This window comes from Falco cherrug, chromosome Z (assembly GCF_023634085.1).
Source record: "Falco cherrug isolate bFalChe1 chromosome Z, bFalChe1.pri, whole genome shotgun sequence".
Classification (NCBI taxonomy): Eukaryota; Metazoa; Chordata; class Aves; order Falconiformes; family Falconidae; genus Falco; species Falco cherrug.
In genome coordinates this window covers 49,302,828-49,322,023 of record NC_073720.1, presented here as the reverse complement: position 1 = coordinate 49,322,023, position 19,196 = coordinate 49,302,828, and the positions used below count along the sequence as shown (strand labels likewise).

General features: G+C 42.0%; 1 protein-coding gene across 1 annotated transcript in view; it reads left to right on the top strand.

Moving 5' to 3' along the window:
* Positions 1–1,020: 1,020 nt before the first annotated feature.
* Positions 1,021–19,196, top strand: part of ROR2 (receptor tyrosine kinase like orphan receptor 2) — a 154,380-nt gene continuing 136,204 nt past the window's right edge. Inside the window, exon 1 of the mRNA XM_055699661.1 lies at positions 1,021–1,262. Coding sequence (XP_055555636.1) covers positions 1,172–1,262 — 91 coding nt within the window. The 5' untranslated portion in view covers positions 1,021–1,171. The remainder of the gene's footprint in view (positions 1,263–19,196) is intronic.

The following is a 19,196-nucleotide window of genomic DNA, read 5'->3' as shown; positions in this document are numbered from 1 at the left end:
TGAGAGGAAAGAAACAGGGTGCAAAAGCAGGAAGAAAGAACATGTTGTAATGTTTGCCTTTGTTTGCAATGAGAAGTAAATTTAGTGGGAAATTAATTTCACTGAAACAATTGTGAGTTTAGAGCTTGATTTGGGGAAGAACTTAAAGGGATTTGTATGTATTCAGCACTACTCCCCATCAAATCTTTAGAAAATAAAGGCTAAAACAATAGGCATGTTACATTTATAGAGACACATCTGATTAAATTTGTTGTTAAAATTAAGCTTAAAATATGGCAAATATTCAGGTCTTACTGTGTTCTTGGAGTTTATGACATAATTAACAGATGCCTGCTCGCAGGTCTGCATTACCTGAAAGTACCGATTTCTTTGAACTGCAAAAAAAAATAATATAAGGATTTTGAAAAGTATGTTTAAATTGTGTTCAGAGTGCTCGTACTTCTGGTGTAAATAACTTTGAAATGTTTTAGAACTTTACAGGGAGCAGCAGCATTTTCCGCCTGTTGGGAGACAGAAAGCAGAATTTACTTCTGCCGCGCTAGCAGGGGAGCAGGGGTAGGGCGCACGGAGCAAGATCCCAGCCGTGCTTGTCCCTGCCTTGCGGGGCGCTGCTGCGGGGCGTCTGGGGGCAGGAGTAACTGTTTCGGGTCACTTTGTGCTCGTGGGTTCAGAAAGGCGTCAGTTCAGCAGCGGGGAGGGAGGCAAAGGCCAGAGGCGGTGGTGGGCTTGGTCCACGTGGCCCCCGCCCGCTCATTTGTGTTTTGTTGGAGGCTTTTCTGAGGAAGCCCTGCCACCCTGGGGGTCCCACCGCGGCGCCCCCACCCCCGCGCGGAGGGAAAGGCGGGGGCGCGGCCCCCGGCAGAGGGTGCCGGAGCGCAGGGACTGTCCCCATCCTGTCCGCCCCTCGGCGCCTCTCCCCTCCCCTCCCCTCCGTCGGGCTTCTCCCGGGTGACGTTGGGATGCTGGGGAAGGAGGAGGAGAGGGAGGAGGAGGGGAAAGGAGCGCGGCTTCCTCCGCCCCCAGTCGGGGACAGTCCGTTAGCGAGAGCGCAGGGCCGGAGCGGCGGTGCCGAAGAGAACTTCGCGGCGGCGCCGAGCTCCCCCCCCACCCCCGCAGCGGCACCGACAGCGGAGCCCGCTCCGCCCGCAGGCGCTGTTACCGGGCGGGCAGCATGGTCCCCGGGGCGGCGGGGCGGCGGGGGGCGGCGGGCCGCCTTCTGGCCCTGCTGGCGGCCGCCGCGCTCCTCCGCCTCCGCGCGGCAGGTAAGGAGCGGGCCCCGCGGGGCGGGTGCGCTGCCCGGCGGGGCGGGCTGTGCGGGACGGGGCGGGCAGGGAGAGCGGGCTCTGTTTCGGGGGGAGTTGCGCGTATCTATTTGGGACCGGCGGAGCCGCCAGCATCCCCAAGGGGTGGCTGATGATGGTTACTTTGGCTGTCTTTCTTCCCCTCTTTCTTTCTTTATTTTTTTTTTTCTTCTGCTTCTTCTTTCTAAATGCAAACCTGATGTTGCGATTTCTTCTAAGGGGACGGGTGTTGGCAGGAGGCGAGGGCAGCGGTGGCTGCGCTGAGGACGGTTCGCTAAAACTTTTTCTCTAGCGCATCCCGGCGCCGCTGCCCCGCTCGGGCGGCGGGCGCTTCGTGCCTCTCCTCGACCGCTTCCAGCGCACCGAGGCTGGTCGGTGGCGACTGGGGGGCGGGGGTAAGAAAGACTGGGGGAAAACAAAGGAAAAGTTCGGGTTTTGTTGTTGCCGAGGGTGGATAGCAAAGTGTGGAGCCTCCTCCCTCGCTGCGCCCGCCCTCCAGCCCTCCCCTCGGAGTGGTTATAATAATGTGTTATTATTTGGGCGGTTGAGTGTTGCCAGAATCTCAGCGGGAACCAGGAGCGGCGGGGGGGGGGAATTACAGCCGAGTGGGCGAGAGGGCAGCCGCCGTGTTTGCAGCTGATGGAGGCTCGGCGGGGTCTCTTTCTGTGTGTTTCTGAGCTTTAGAGGGTCCTGTTTCCCCTGTGTACCTGGCCGACCCTCGGGGAGTGAGGAGGTCGGCCTTTGGGCTCAGCAAACGCTAGGACTCGGTTCAGCGAGCGCCGCGATTGTTTTTAGGGCTGAATAAACTGCCCTTACTAACATCTGACCTCGTGCCGTGGTAGCCAGCGCGTCTGCTGAGCATTTGCCAGTTTGTCCGGCATCTCCGAGGCGAGCGCCGTGATTTACAGGGACTTTGGGAAGCGTGTGGCGTTGGAGAGACGCGATGGTGTAAGAGTTAGAGTTCCCGTAAAAGAAGCCGCACAAACGTTTTATTCCTTTTTTCCTTTCTGCCCTCCCGCGCACGCCTAAGACGCGGTGCTCTCAGAGGAGAAAAGGGGAGGGAGGTGATGTGGGATGTGAAACCCAACGGCGAGATAGGAGCTGCCGGATTCAGGTCTTTGATCTTTTTTGAAACCGTTCTCTGGAAAATTGCTCTCTCACCCTCTGCAGCCGATAAACCTTGCTCGCAAACTCCTTCCCGGGGCAGTTTGCCCAGGGACTGAGGGAGGAGGTGACAGGCGGCAGCATTTTCATGCCGGGTTTGTAACCCTTCCCGTGCTGTCTCCGCCGGGCAGTGCGGGAGCGCTCCGGGCGGGCAGCTTCTCCCTCCTCCGCCTTTCCTGTCTGTGGCTTAATTGCACCGAAGTGCAGGAGGAGACCGATGATGTCTTTAAGGAAAAACAGTGATACTGCAGATAAGAGGGGACTTGTTAATCAATTGCACGTTTGAAAGGGCTTTTCTTCCCTTTGTTGCTTTCGCTAATCCGTTTACCTCTCCCCGGGAGGTGACAGATGCCTATATTTCCTGTTATTCAGCTCCGGGGTCCGAGGTCTTGCCATTTGTTACATTACCGTGAAGGGAGTGGGTCAGCAGAAAGCTGGAGGTCTGGGGCGTTTACGGGGGGAGAGCAGGAGGCGAGCGTGTGTTACAGCCCGCGGATCTGGGGTCAGTTCCCGTCGCGTTTATTTTTCCTGGTGCCTTTATCGCTCCCTTTTGAAGCGCCTGCCCCGCCGCCCTGCCCCCGGGGGATCTCCCGGCCGGCCGGGGGGAGGCTGGGGGGGCCTCGGTCGAAGGCAGCGCCTCCTCTCGGGGCCGGAGGGAGGATGACGGTCGTCGTTTGCGAGACGTGGAAGGAGATGCCCGGCTTTCTGTCCCTGTCCCCACTTCCCTCCCTTTTCCCCGAGCAGCTGGATCTGTCTTTCGGACGCAGCGGGAGGGAGGTGCGCACGGTGTCCCGGGAGTCGCTTTCCTTCCTCCCCTTGGCCCCCTGCAGCCCGTGAACACCGAGGCTTATGCTTCTGCCACTGCTAGCCCCTTTCTGCCGTCTCAGAGCCTGCCCGCCGCCCCCGGGGTGCGGGCTTTGCCGCCGGGGGCAGCGCTGCGGGCCGGGGGGGGCTGCGGGCCGGGGGGGGCTGCGGGCAGGGGGGCTGCGCGCTGCCTGCCCAGGTCGTCAGGGGACGCTTCTGATGGGGTGAGTGTTTCAGCCTTCGCGGAGGCAGTAATAAAACCACAAAGTGGCGTTAAAAGCGGATTTGGGTGTGTGTGTGTATATATATATATATATATATATATAGCTACCCCGTAAACGTGCTTGTGATAATCATTGCGACCACCTGTGGACAGCGTGGTTGCGCTATACCTCGGTAGGCACGGATTGGGGACTCCATTTTCTTCACTGAATGTGCAGCACAGTGGTTGAGAGCCCATAATCACAGCAATAAATACTTGTGTACTTCCATTGTTAAGCGGTATTCTTCTGTTTAATTAGATTTGTGTAGTGGTAAACAGCCATTGTTAATCTATGTTTTATTTAAAGGTTTATTTTTCAAAATGTCCTTTCAGCCTTTTCAGTGTTCACTTTACAATATGACCAAGTAAGAGACAACAGAAACTGGGATGGTCGTTTGCACAATGTACTTACTTGGCTTATAGGCTTTTGGCCTCTTAACATTAAGTACAAAAAAACCAAAAAACGTTTAATCAAACTGAAGTTAATATTCACATGATTTGCAAAGTATGCAGAGCATTGTGTCTAAAAAAAAAATATTAGAATTCTGTCAACAGAATGTCTGGAGATCAAAACATACATAATGGTAACTCTGTGCTATGATTTTGCAGGCCCTGAAGTTTGTAAACTTCTACTGAGTTTTATAAAGAACCCCCCCTGATTTCTTAGAGTACAATGTTAGTGGAGAAATGAATGCAAGTATGGATTATTTCTGAATGCCTTTAAATGCCTAAGTACAAAAAGTTGTAAAATGCTTGAATCTATAAAGTTGCTTGAGATTTAGCTATAGCTCCCTCCTGACTATAATAAATGAGATTCAGCTCTGGAAATTGTACATAAGTCACCTGGTAAAAGTCGATACAGCTTTGAATACAAGAAGTCTTCACATAGCATTTAATAAATGACATTGATTACATTAAATATTTTTAGGTCAAACCTTTGCCAGCATTAATTGAATCGTTAAGTAGTTTAGTGGTGAAGTTTATCCTTGGGTCAAGGGTTGCCGTTGGGTTTGTTTTTTTCCCCTTGAGTTTCTTGATTATGTTAAGCATTTGTATTGGAATTGCGATTTTCTCCTTTATCTCTTTTCTGCTGTAAACAGCATAGAAATGCAAGTTGCCGGAAGAAAAGGACCAGCTGACAGATGAGGCAAATTAATCCTATTTAGTGAGCTTCCAGTTGTTTGCAGGAAAGCTGATCTTTTTTCTAAACTCACTGCACTTTGTGTAAGGTGTGAATAAGCTTTTAGAACTGTCATTGGCATGGAAATATATTTGACCACTAATTAGAAAAATGACAGTCTTAGGCCACTAGTCAAAGAAATGAACTAGTCAAAGAGAATTAAATGTAAAAGGAAAGAAAGGCAATGAATACTATTGCTTATTTGATACCTCCAAGAATCTTCCGTGTAGAAGACTTGAAGAGGCCTCTTTGTGGCTTATCTTCAGAATCTTAAATTCACGTGTTATAGTTAATAAAAATGTCAGCTAGAAGCAGTCAGCGTCTGAAGTTTTTAATCATACCTTTGATTCAGATAATTTATTTTAAAAACCCTCTTTGTGTTATTTTGAACATTGCAGTCAGAGTAAAAACATAAAGCAAACTTCCTTTGGTTTTTATACATAAATCTTTCCTTAGATGTTCTGTGTTGCGTTGTGTGGTTGCTCAGAGGGAAGAAATGCTGCTTAGAGTATTCCATCATCTAATTTACAGCATCTGTCACAATGTTCTCTGTGCAAAGGATGGCTTGCTATTTAAGTTTGTTTATTCATTGTGAGGCTGTTGCTTTGAAAAGGAAGTTGTCATTAGGCTCAGCATGTCTGGAAAGTATGCATGTCCTCAAGTCTTCTAATCCAGTGACTACAAAGTAGTTAAAGCTTCAAAGAAAAGGAACGACAGGATTTTGCAGCACTGAAAGAAGATGCGTTGTTTGTTAACCCTGCTTTTAATTGTTGCTCATAGTGCAGACTGCTGCAGCATTGCTAGTGGGACAACCAACAAATTAAGTGATTGTCTTTCCTCTTGGTTTTGCCTAAACGTGTAAGTAATTCGAAATGTCCCTTACTAGCTTTTTGCATTTACTTTTCCCAAGCTTTTGCCATGCACCAGTGTTCATCTGCAGACATCCTGTTAGTTTTTCGGATGTTCTTCACAGACTTGACTGACGACCAACATTTTTCTCTTTACATCTGTTTGTCCTCCTCAGCTAGTCTGGGAAAAGACTTCCACTTTCTTTTCCAAGTGGTGTTGGCTGGTGATCTTTATTGAAACTGAGAACGGCTGTATGTGATTTTTCTGGTGGCAGTAAAAGACACTTTTGAGAAAGTCAGGGTGATCCCTTAGCTATAGAGTATGAGTTTGCCTTTTAACTGGCAGTGGACAAAAGGTTTCATTTAAGAACACAAACAAATCTGCCTGGTAATTTCCGTGAAAACAAGAAATCACAGTGTACCACTAATGGTACACTATTATGGTGGTGGTAAGTAGATGTATTACACCTACCTTAGGCTTATCTAGCTCACAGCGTGTGGTAGCACTGGTGTTGAGCAGTTTGCAAAGCCTGTTGATGAAGCAGTATGAGTATGCTATAGACAGTTCCAGGCTTCTAAGCTGGTTTAAAATTAGCTTGTGTGTATCTGCATGAGTGGTTGTGCACAAGTGTTGTACTGACAGCGTGCACTGCTTCACAAAACAAAGGGGCTATACTGCTGCCTGCTGATTGAATTAGTCTTTGTTTATATTGATGCTTTCTGGTTTTGCTTTATAAACATCCAGCACGTGTTCGTCTGTGATGATGAAGTGTGGCCTACAATAGCTGATGGAAGAGGAAGGATATCACTATATTACTTTTTCAGTAGAAGGTATATGAAGAATGAGCATAGTATTATGTACCTGTTTCCTCTGAGTCCAGAGCAGAGCTGAATGACATCCCCTAAAGGTTGTGTGGTTATGAGGGTGCAGTTTCAGCAAGCTGACATTGCTGGAAAGGGAAAAAAGGATTCTGCAGAAGTGAAGGACTATGTGGGCAGAGGGCAACAGAGAAGTAGTATGATATAAAGATACAAGATGTTTTCTTTTTCCACTGTATAGATTCTGGTGGAGCAACAGCAAGATGTTTTATGAGGGTACTGCTTGAAGGAGCAGCAAAGTGGAAACTGTTCCAGGCCCCAGTTTGGCCAGTGTCTAGTTTTAAAGCGTGAGTAGTCCCATCAGGAAATTGGATTGGGTCCCCACAGGTATTTTGTCACTGAACTTCTCATCGATTTCAAATGGGAGACATGCTCTAAATACCTTTTAGATTTGATACTTCCACTTCAGGTGATGTGAGCTTGGAAAGAGAAACAACAAATACACATTTGATACTCGTTCTTGAATGAAAAATCCCCATGTGTATATTGTTATATCTATGAAACCTCTACTGAACTTTGATTCCTGTCTTCTAGTTGCACTGTTTGGACACTTGTTTTATATGAACAGCATAAACATTTAATTCCGTAACTCCATTTATTGACCCTTGTCCTCATCAACACTCCTCTAGGCTGTTCATTTAACAGTTCATCTGGTAAGTATTATTTTGAGATGAAGTGGCTTCTATAAATTATTTCCTTTGCTTTTGGTAGTTTAATGCCTTCATATTATTTTTTTCATGGTATGTGCAAGTAAGTAGAATTACTTTACAGGTTGTAATAAGAGAGGATAAATTCTGTTGCAGTTCTCCTAAAGTCGTGAAGTAATACTTTTCGAAAAACCATACACAACTGTCTAGTTGAACCATAAATCAAACTTATCAGTGGACTGATTTCTTACCAAAGTAATAAGGCAGTCACGTATTCAACTATAGAGTAGTTAGAGGACAGATAACATGCAGCAAAATACAGGAAGAATTTTGTCCCTGTTTCTTTAGGAAAAAATAAAAGTATATAAACTGTGGTTGTAAACAGTAATTGTTACTGCTACTAGTCAGAAACACTCTCTTCTATATCATACGAACTGTAAACAAAAATTATTTAATAGTACGTGAGTCTAAAAGAGGAATCACAGAACAGCGCAAACTAATGAGACCAGCAGGCTTCTGCACAAGCAGAGGAGCTCTCTTTCCTCCCTGGCTCCATCAGAATAAATAGATCTCATACTACTAACCTTTGTCTCATATTGCAAGCTGTTTAATACCTTTTAATATATCCTTGACTAACCCTGGTCAATTCCTGCGTTTCCAGTAGGGTACAGTTATATAAATAAATAAAATACTGGTACAGTAAACCCATGTGAGGGTGCTATGATAAAACTAGTTGTCTGTGTGATCACCAGTGCTGGCAGAAGGGGCTGCACACTGAGGGACAGGAGGTCTGTGTCACAGCAGTGCCACCTTAGATCAGATGAAGGTGGTGTGGGACCTCACTGGTTTGTTCTTTTGGATACAGTGTAAAGGTCTCATACTGGAAGAAAAGGCATCTCTGAAGGGAAAAAGCCAAAGACAGTTCTAGAAACATTCATTCGTCACTCTTGCCTGGTACATTACTCTTATGAGTGTATCAAAAGTTTTTCTGAATAGATCAAGATGAGAAAATGAGGGAACGGGGGGTGGGGGGAAGAATGGTATTACTTGACAGCCCAGGACTATAGCAGCTGAGTCACTTTAAAATAGGTTCTGTGAATCTCTTGTATGAACCAATAACAAACAAAACTGCTTGAAAATTGCAGAAGGCCTGGTGATCTGTAAAATTTTCTGCATATTTGATGAGAGTAAAGTTCTAGCAAGAAGTTATACAATGTAAAGAGAATGCTGAGATTTTATGGTGTTAAAATGAGAGTGTGTGTTCTGGGAGGTAAGTTAACAAATGGTTTTACTGTGCTTGTTTCTAGTTTAGAAAAATGACATGGCAGAATTGTGCTATAGAAAAAACCCAACAACACTAGAGTTAATGACATGGCAGCAATGCTTCTGCATATAGTAAACTTTTATCTCTTCTTGAAAAAACAAAAGCATAAAAAGGCAAATGAAGATTATGCCAACGGATTTTAAATAGATAACCCAAATATAATATCGTATACTCTGTTATTTCAGGGAGCAACAATTTGTTTCTGATTCTACGTGTGCATTGCTTTTCACATTTTGCCAATGTGTTAGAGAAGCGTTTTTGTTCATAAATTGAGGTGTCCTTACCCTGAGATGTAACTGTCAAGTAATGCAAAACTACCCAAACTGCGTATCAGAGAGCTGACGGGACTAAAATTAACCCTGCAAAATCCAACCCATTGCTGGCCAGGCTGCCTGAACTGGCTTACCTCCTGTCCCCAGGACCACCAGTGCTGGCACAGGGAAGGGGCCAGACTGGGTGGCTGGAAGGCTGGGAGGGAGAGGACATGGCAGCCCCAGCACAAAGTGGTTTAAATTGCTGTGGGACTATACTCCTGGAGATAGTAAACGTGATATGAGGAAACAACATAACTTAATTGTGTGGGCTAGAAATTTTAGAGACACTTCCACAATACAGTTGTAACTGATGGCTGTCTAAGATTCAGATTCTGCAGAGCTGAGCTGAACCTGTGCCATTTAATGAAGAAAAATCTCACTTGCCTTGAAAGTCTAGTCTGCAAACAAGTGTTTAATTAGTTGTCAGGTGGTGGTTATTCTCACCACATACAGTATTTGTCATTTCTCTTTGTGTTTGAACAGTTGTTGCTTAAGCTGAATTTTAGGATTCCAGCGTGTTTTGTATTGCATTGTACTAGGTAAGAATGGATGATCTTTTGAAATTAAATGTGGTAATAATACAACGGAGATTTTTTGGTACAATAAACAATGAAATGGACAAAAGGAGAGTTCTGTGAAGGTTCTAAAGGTCTATGGGGCTTTCAGTGTGCTATATGAATATTCTAAGTTGAAAATAACAAGGGTCTTGTAGCATCTAGCTGTAATTACACTTTTTAAATTTTACAACTCTGACAAATACAAATCCTGCTTCTTTAGAAGAGACATGAAACATTTTTTTCATAAGTTGAAAAGAAAAAAGGGGAGGAGTCTATGACAGAGAAACAAGAGAGAATTATGTTTACATAAGGAATTCCTTTTCTGGGGAATGGGAAATAAAAATCGTTTGTGGGACCCTAGGAACTCAGTAGCTGAAGGATGAGCTTAAACTTAAAAAAGTATTTAAAAAATTGTAGTTACAGTGGTGGTTAATGATGACTCCTTTCATGATAGACCAGAATCCCTTACAAAGGAGAAAGTGGTATTATGTAGATAAAATTACAAGCTTGAACGGGATCTGAACCAAACCTACATAAGGAAAATGTGTCTGCTGTTGTTTTAGCTTTAAAAATAACTGGGCTTCCTAGCTCTGCCTGGAAGCAATTTAATGCAACAGATTGATTATTATTTTTTTTTTTAAAGTATTTCCAGCCAGACCAGAAGCAGTAGTTAATATCTTGTGAGGGCAAGTCTATTCTTTATGCTTGGTTTTGCAAACTCAGTGAATTTGGATATTAATACCTGAAATTGTAGATAGTAATTCAACCTGTTTTTCTAAAGCTGGTCTCACATTTATCTTGTTCTCTCTGTGTCAGTGTAGAAGTAGGATTCAAAAATCCATTTCTTAAAGGAAGTAATAGAGAATCTGCTACAAAGTTCATGATACTGTGGTTTTTCAGAGCAACAAGAAAAAAAATTCACCCCATATTTCTTTCAAATTTTGTCTAGAGAGCTTTTGGATAATGTTGCTCTTGAGAAAAATACTATCTTTGTCAATGTATCACTTATGAACATATCAAATATAGAAAAAGCTTTGAAGACATCATGCTTTTTCATGAAGACGTTATGTCAAAGATGGGAGCATGTAGATTTAGGAAGGGCAGATTTTGCAAGTTACTCTGGTTTGTAATCCAAAACCCAAATTTAAAGCTAGGAGTAGTTTTGATTCTGGAACTTGGGGAGGATGTGTTTACACAGGAAAGGGCTGCAGAAAGCAAAGGTGTCGATTTACACTGCATTTTCAAAATTACAAAAGTGGAAAATGTTACCTCACCTTTACTGAACACTTACTGTGTCCGCAGAGGTGGTTATGAGAAAGTACTAGTTCAGTGTGAAACCACAGAATAAACTAGATGTATAGCAACTTCTTCCTGCAGGCAAGTCTTCAGCGATCAGTGAAATACTTGAGATGTCATCTTTGTTTGTGCTGGCCATTGGCACATGATTTACTGTTTCTAGAAATAAACAGAAAATCAAACCTCAGTACTGTGGTGTTAGGCTCTGTAGAAATTCTTCAAGAGTCTTTATATATATTTTCTAGGAAGATCAGGATCTTCTGTAACCACAGTATGGCTGGGCAAAAAAGGATCAGAAAGGACTCTGAGAGGGTGTATTATCTGTTTTTCATGGCGGAATCACCTTTAGCTGGCACAACTTGTTCTGAAGAGGTGACAGGAACAGAGACTCAGTGACTTCCTCAGACAAGCATGCAGGCTTAGTGCTTGCTTATGCTAGGTTGTAATTTAAGTGCATTGTTTCCTCTTACAGTTTATTCCTCTACCCCTTGTAATTGTTTGGGTTTGTTGTTGTGGGTTTGGTTTTTTTTTTTTTGTGACTTCTGAAAAAGTTCCTCAAACTTTGAAACGGTTTTCAAAAATTAACTTTTTTCCTTGTAGACATATCTCCTTGGTCACCTCTTTCCCCTCCCGTTTTCTCAGCCCTTCCTCTTACATCATGCTTTCTGAATCTCATGGTCATGCTCATTCCTCCCCACTGGACTTGCTCCAAAACATCTTTATTGAAGTGTGCTAACCAAAACTGGCATATTCCAGCTTAGGCTGCACAAGTGCTGGCTAAAGGAAGAGGATTATTTCCTCTATTTACCAGATGACGTTGTTTTTATTTCGCAGAATGATGCTTTGTGGCAGGATGGCATTGCTCAAGTTCTGATTTACTCCAGATCTTTCATGCAGGATTGTTGTCAAGTCCCCATTTGGTACCAGTGCAATGGTTTAAATATAAACCCTTCTACCTGTCTTCACTGAGTTACGCATCTTTATTCCCAGCTGCTCCATATAATTTTTTTCTGACATTTTATTTTGTTTGCCAAGATTAGAGTATTGGCCACACCTTATACCTTGGTGTTGCCTGTGGAGTTCAGTAAGGGAGATATCCATAACACTGAAACTTGTGAAACTCCCTCATGTAAGTTAACCACTGGGAGTTAACCGTCATTATGGTTTTCCAATGAGTTGGCATTGTCAAATCATGTAATTTTTTGATATTTCCCCTCTGAGAATGACATGTGGGACAGTTCCCCACCAACTAATTACCACCTCCATTTCCTACTGGTGCCTTAGCTTCATGCTATCATTCAGTGCAAGATAGGAGTTGTCAGGTTACGGTCCTTGGGAGCTAAACTTCCCTCAGCAGAAACCGTTGTGACATGTCTGAGTCTCTGCTTCTGTGGTTTCTTCTTAAACAACTTGCCTTTCTCTGACTTTCTCTAACTGTGCTAAGATTTGTTGTCCTGCTGTAACAGAGAAGAGATTCATCACTTTGAAAGACAGAGTTCAGACCTGACTATTTTCAAAGACTCATTTGTGTTCCCCTTCTCCCTGCCCCCAGCCGCGAGTTCAGACAGTCTGTAGAAAACTTTTTGCAAATGACAGTTTCTCTTTCTCTCTTAATATCATGTCTGCATCAATTTAATGGATTAAAACTGTATCCTTTAAACTCATACATACTCACTCCTGCTACTTTTGCTCTTTAAAATCCTATATTGTGTGAGTAGTTGCGTGTTGCAAAACAAAGGCAGCTAAAACTACTATACATTTGGGAGTGTACAATATAATTTCTGTGTTAAGCATTAATATTAACCTGAAATAAATTACAGGCTTAGGATTGTAGAAATAATATAGGATCAAATATGTGCACTTGTCATTGTCTCTGCAGGGCTGTCCTCAGTTTCTGTAACTCCTATCATCCTGTCTTTTTCCTTCATTTTACTTTTCTGTTCCTATGATTTTCTTTTTTTCTCTACAGCGTATTTCATTCTGGTACTTGTTTTTTCACTTTTTTTTTTTCTTTTCTGTTTCTTTCTTTATGACTAATTCTTTGCCCGTTACCTAGCACTTTAGATCTTAGGAATTCACAGGTATGCTGGGGTTGCCTACCAATGGTAGGAAGTGGATCAAAGGGATCCATAGTGGCTGTTTCTAGCTGTCTGGAAAAAAAACTATGCCTGAACAGCAGGTGGGAGAAGTACCTCCAAACAGATGGTTTTCTGTGACTGAGCCATTAGCACGCTCCTTTGTAACTGATGTTGCCTGAGAAACTTCTGGTATCATCATCTATACTTTTATGTGGAATGGAAAAGTAAAGCCAGGAAAGGGTGAGATGGGGGCCACAGCTCCGATGAGGTGGGAGTGGGCTGGGTGGATGGGCTTGTCTGAGCAGAGATACTGGACTGTGACCCAGATTATGAGGAACATAATTGCCGGTAGGGTGTGGAAATGGAGTTAGGGGTTACGTGAGGGCGTGTGATAGGAAGTATAAGTATAATGCACTCATCAGTGTGGACTGGCAGAGAATTAGAAATGCCTGCTGCTGCCCTGCCGACAACTGGTGGCAAGGGTACCGAGCATAGCACCACGCTGTGTGTGGTAAAGTCCTGCCCTGTACCGTGGTTACTTTTTTCTTCTTCGGGACGTGTGATGTAAGCAACGGCCGTGTCTTTCACCGTGGGTTGTGTGGCAAGTTTTGCTCAGGAAAAAGAAGGGAGGTAAAGTTGTGTCTGCTGTGATGGTTGGATAACGTCAGATACCTTGCCTAATTTGAAACACTGAAAGCGGATAGAGACATGAAGGGAGTGACTGCCAGTTTTACCATCTACGGGTCCTGTCACTTTGAGGGTTATAATAGCGTAGAAACAATAATGGACTCTGCTCATTTAGGAAAATAGATGTGCTTTTTTTGCTTCAGGTCAGAATCATAGTTATGAAAATTATGACTTTCTTTATCTTTGTACGTGTCTGATGTATGCAAACCCTTTGTGGGGTTTATTTCCTTTTTTCTATGTGGCGTTTTTCCTTCTGTGTCTGTCTGTTGTTTTTCTTCCTTCTTCTTTTTTCTATTTTCTTTTTTTCTTTTCCTTTCCCCCCCCCCCCCCCTTCCCCCCTTGAACTAGTGAAACCACTCTCTTTGGTAGTTCTGAGTCAGTTAGGTCAGTCCTGGGCTTTTCTGTGCAAAGGCTGCCAAGTTCTTCTAAAATATGTGGTGGTTTAGGGATTTGGATGAATGTCCAAAAGGGACCAAGACTTGAGACCTCCAGATGTCTTTAATTTAAAACCACAATTTCGAAAGGATCCTTCCTGAGTCCCGAGAGGAAAAAGCCAATACTTCCATTTATACTATTAGTCATCATTCTCTCCACCATCAGGGTTCTCCTCCCTTCTGTAAAGGCTACAGTTTGTTTTGCTGCTTTAACAAAAATGAGTTTAGTTGATTTAATGTTCTGTTTTGTGATGAAGTGTCTTACCTAGGTCATAGTTTAGCTGTTAACAAGATATTTATGAAGTGGTAAGAATTCTCTGCTCTGTAGTGAATTTAGTCTCTACTGGGGCAAAATGCTATTTAACTAGCAAATGAAGTAGTTCAGCTTCAAATTATATGTCAAAGTTAAATGCAACCATTTTTATCTTTTAGTAACCCCCTAAATAACTGAGTACCTGGAACTGCTCAAAACTTATGTAATTTGACCTCTACTGTAGGAAAAGCATTTTGGCTAGATTAATACTGCAAGTATGTATCAGAGGGAGGAAAATTTTACATTTAGAAACCAAGTTTGAATTCATATTTTTATTCTATATGCAGGCTGTAAAATGTAGCTGAAGACTAAGAACCTGTTCCTGAGCTAATTTTTTCAGCAGCGTCTTATCAAATACTGTGCTAAATCCTTGTTAGTATTTGGAGCTGGCATCTGTGGGAGTCGCTTTGGAGTGTGTTGTCTGTGGCTGTGTTTAATATGTGTAACATTCATTGGCCATGTTTAATTAGGTCTGGAGCGCCAGCTCAGCTCAGCTTTACAGAAATCACTTTTTGCTGGATTCTGAGAGGCTTCATTTTACTTAAACTTCAGTTACCTGAACAGCCATTTTTGCAAAGTCCCGATTTCTGTCTTGGTGTAGTCGGGCAGTTGGTTGTGTAGCGCCCAACAGCTGCTTTGGTCTCCGTTCTTATTTTATGTTTTCACTCGTATGACCATAGCTCTGACTGAAAAGAAATCTTCAGGAAGACTTGTTTTCCTGACTCTAGTGTGTGTTTTTGCAATAAGATGGTTTCTAATTCACTGTATGGTTTTATTGACCTGGCAAACAGTATGAGTGAACCCTAACCATCTAAAGTCAACCTTGCCTGTGACCAGATCATAAAGGTACCTGAACCATGAGTTGTTCAGAACTAAGACCCTACAAAACTTATTTTTGTAAAAATCTACAGACTGTTCTGCCATTTCCCCCCTGGTAGCCATCTGCTGACATGAACTTTAAAAGAACTAGTTTCATAAACACATTTTGCATTTTATTTTGCTTGTAAACCGGTTATCTTATATAGTTAACACTCTTCTAAATGTATCTCTCATAATTAGTGCTGCAAATAAAACAGTTTTGCTAGTGGCTTGCAAAGTTCATGCACACATGCAGATTGTATGACAAATTAGAGGCCTCTGTGTAGGAGTCTAGCAATTAATAAAGCAATGCTGTGTAAGACTGCTGTAGGTGAGGACAGACATTTGTCTGTCTCTCATGTAATGGCATTCCAAATCACATGAGGAGCAGTGTGGTGTTCTGGAGGCAGTCTGTACCTCTTGTATAAGGTGGGGAGTGAAAGTTTATGAATTCAGTTAGTATTTATACTTCTTTGAAGGTGGTAATTAGTTTTTAACTTTGTAGGAAACCAGATTTTTTCACTAAACATACAATATTTTTTTTACCTGCAAATAAGATATATTAAAAAAAAAAAAGTCAGACCTACATGATTAAAGTATGACTTTATGAAATTGGAACTGAGAAGTATTTTACTTGTCAGGTATGAATTTCTGTGTTACTTCCACAACCATTAGTGTTCAAAATCTAAAACAGAGCAGGGAGCTGCAACATACTGACGTAGTTGTAGGTGACAGTGATATCTTGTTTTGTGGAGTCAGTAACACCTCCTGAAACTCCTGTTGCAAAGTCAAGGAATTTTATAACTATTACTTAATTTTCAAATGGCACAAAAAGTGATGTGGTCTTGTTTATCTTATAAATAAGAAAACAGACAGATGGAAGGTAATGAAGTGTGCCGAGAGCAGAGATGTTTTTGTGTGAGCAAGAGTTTATGTACGGTGTGTCCATGAACATGTGGCACCAGGTATGATTGTGCATGTATGTACTATGATGTTTAATGGAGAACTTGGTAAAATTCTAAGAATTAAAAATAATGAGTCAAAATGGTGAAATAAAACACTGCATCAGAAATTTCTGTTGTTGATTTGGATTCAAGTAGAAGTAAAGTAACTAGTTTGCTTACATTTTTATCCAAGGAAATATGAAATTTAAGTTCTTCTTACTGCATTTAAATATCTTGGCGTATATGTACCTTACTGCATTTGAGTAGCTTTGGCCTACTGCCGTGATTCATTCGTAATGATTACGGTTAAAAAATGGGGACAGACAATACAGCATAAATCTTACAGTGTTTCTAGAGCAGTCTGATGAACAAGTTAATACCAACCAGAATTGTAAAGTGACATATAAAAGTCTGCTTGCAGGTTGAAACAGAAAGCATAGGAGAGAAATAGGCATGTCATAGCTGGAAACTTAACAGTTGTTCTGACTGAGTCTAAGACCTTCTCTTGCTAAAATGGATTTATTAAAAATAGGAAAATGTACATGTGCAGTTGGAGAATAATTGAATCATGGAACCATTGTAATTTATATAAAACTTACATATACTTGCGGTATACGTTTAGAGAAAATGAGTGTATTTTTGATCAATGTATCTAGTGATTAGAAAGTTCTTGAGATAATTGCTTGAAATAATTTGAGGAACAGAAAAAAGCAGATTTCACAGGGCATTTTTTTAAAAAAATAGCATTTCCAGCTTCCATCGTTACAAAGATGAAGTTAAAGTACTTGACCTACTTGATTCCCATTGATTGATCATTATTTCCCTAAGCCATCATTCACTCAGTAAATAGCAAGCTTTTAAAGTTCTTCCATGGAGGACAGACTTTCAGGCTTGGAAAGAAGTTAAAATTTTTATGGGTATAGGAGCAGGGGTTTAGTCTGAAAGAGGAGACTGAGTGGTGGAGAGTTTTGCTGTGACCAGAAATCTAAAATGTCATCCAGGCACTCATCCTGCTGCTGTCGAAAGGAAGCAGCATCTGCACCAGGAGTTCAGAGGAGTAGTTTTCATAGGTGTGTAGGGTGTTTGTGAATATCTTGGCTTGCCTTGGAGAAGGAGCTTGATCACAATAAGCACATGCAATTTTTTTTTAATTTACAGGAAGAAGCACATACCAAGAAACATGCACATCTTTAAAGGCAGTGATAGGACAGTTCCTTTTCTCTAAGGGAGATTATGCATACTATGACTACAGGAGTGCCATACACTGACAACGCATCTTGTTCTGCAGTTCTTTTTTTCCTCTCATCCTTTATTCTGTTTATATGATTACAGAATGTAGAGGCTGATGCTGGCTGCAGGGTAATACTAAAAAAATTGTGATGCCTGTCTTTAGCTGTTGCAGGTTGGCATGATTCTTTTACAGTCAATGAAGTCACACTAAGGATTTTCATTAACAATCAAACAAAGATTAAATTTAGAGTCTCTTGACTTGACAGATGATGTTTCTAGTTCCTGAAGATGTTTTAGATTAGAAAGTCTGTGTTCAGGCGAACTGGCCTCCTGTTGAAGAAATACAGATGTAAATAACAACTTTCCTCTGGCCACTGATCAAGATACAGGAACTGATTTAATCTTGGACTGTTGTATGTCTTTGGAGTTGCTTATTACTGGACTGGAAAATATCTATGTTTTTGACTTTTTATTAACATTTAGTTAAGGGATGCCTGAATGCTCTTGTTTGGATTAGTTGATTACAATTTATAACTGTTCATTATTTCCTTTGGTTTTTTCTAAGTGTAAATCAGAAAGGTGGGGTATTTTAGATTGCTAGCAGGATGGAAATTCTTTTTTGATGCTAAAGGTAAACTGATTAAAATGAAAGGTAATTTAAAAATTTGGTGTTGTGCCTCAAATTCATGCTGTTGTGGTAGATATGCTAATGAATGTGTAGATTTTCGCATGCGTAGAATTAAGTGCATGGCTTAATGCACTGGCTCCTCTGAAGTGCGATTGTTTTCATTTGCCTAAATGGCTGTTTTTCTGGCTTAGTTCAGTAGTGTATTGTCCTCTACCACTTACTCCTAAGTTCACTTACCCATGTGAGGCTAGTAGAGACAAAATTTAAAACTAGATCTTGGTTTTGCTTTTTATCTTACTGGAGAAAGTATCACAGGAAATTTCTGTCTTCAGTCTGCTTTGATTTACAGCAGTTTGCTTATGATCAGGTTTATCTCTGTGTTTTTACTGAGGGAAGTATTTTGGAGAGCACTGGAACACTCAGACACAGAGCCCTGCTGATGACCGTGTGTGGGGTTGTTCTCAACGGGCTGGATTTACAGCGGTGGCCAACTGAAGGGGCAGATGTTCAGCTGGGAGATGAACTGATGACCAAATGTAATAGTGTGAGGAATGACAAAAAGTCAGTAGAGCATTAGTTAGGCTAGACACTGAACAGACAAATGAAATAGAAATATGTGCCATCAGGGATGATTAGGATTGGAAGGGGCTTCAGTTCCTCACAGGGTCCAGGCCCCACTCAAGAAGGGCTAACAATATTAAGTGTTGAATTCTTTTGAGCTTTATTTCAGAGATACCCTTTCCCAAACTTTCCTTTCTGAGTACCCATCCAGACTGACAGCAGAAATAACTTCTGATTCCTGGTGGCTTAAAGAAAGCCTGAATTCCAAGATGGTCCATTAACCTTACCTTTTCCCATAGCTTCTTGGATTTTTAAAAGAAAATAACTGACATGCTGAAAATAAACATCTTTTCCCACACGTCTTTTGTTTTTAGGGCCCTGGGATAGTACACTTTCCTTTCAGCCTTGGACTTACTCACCTATGATTCCTTTACCTTATAAATTAAACACCCAAAGGAAGACCAGATTTCACTGAAGTCTTGTTTGTTTCTTTTGGCAGTTCTGCTTTACAATGTCTTTCATCTTTCCTTTTTTCTGAACTTTCAAGAATCATAATTTTGAATTCAAAAAAGTATGAGTCAAACTTCTGCCTGTAATGCTTGATTTCATGTGGACTGACTTGACAGCCTGAGGTTTCCACCCAAACTTTTCATTTCTCTGTATGCATAATGGGAACAATACTTTGGAGTCAGTGGGAAGCTGAGCATCCTTATTGTTTAATGCTTTGAAGATGAGGTTATATAGCTGTAATTACTGATAATACCTGACCTAAGCCCTTTCCCTTTACAGGCAGTGTATCCTTTTGTGATTTCTTTTATTTGCATTGTATACTTTAACTACATTTCAGCAAGATCTGTTGAAGTGTTGTCTAGCCTCAAGAGCTCTTG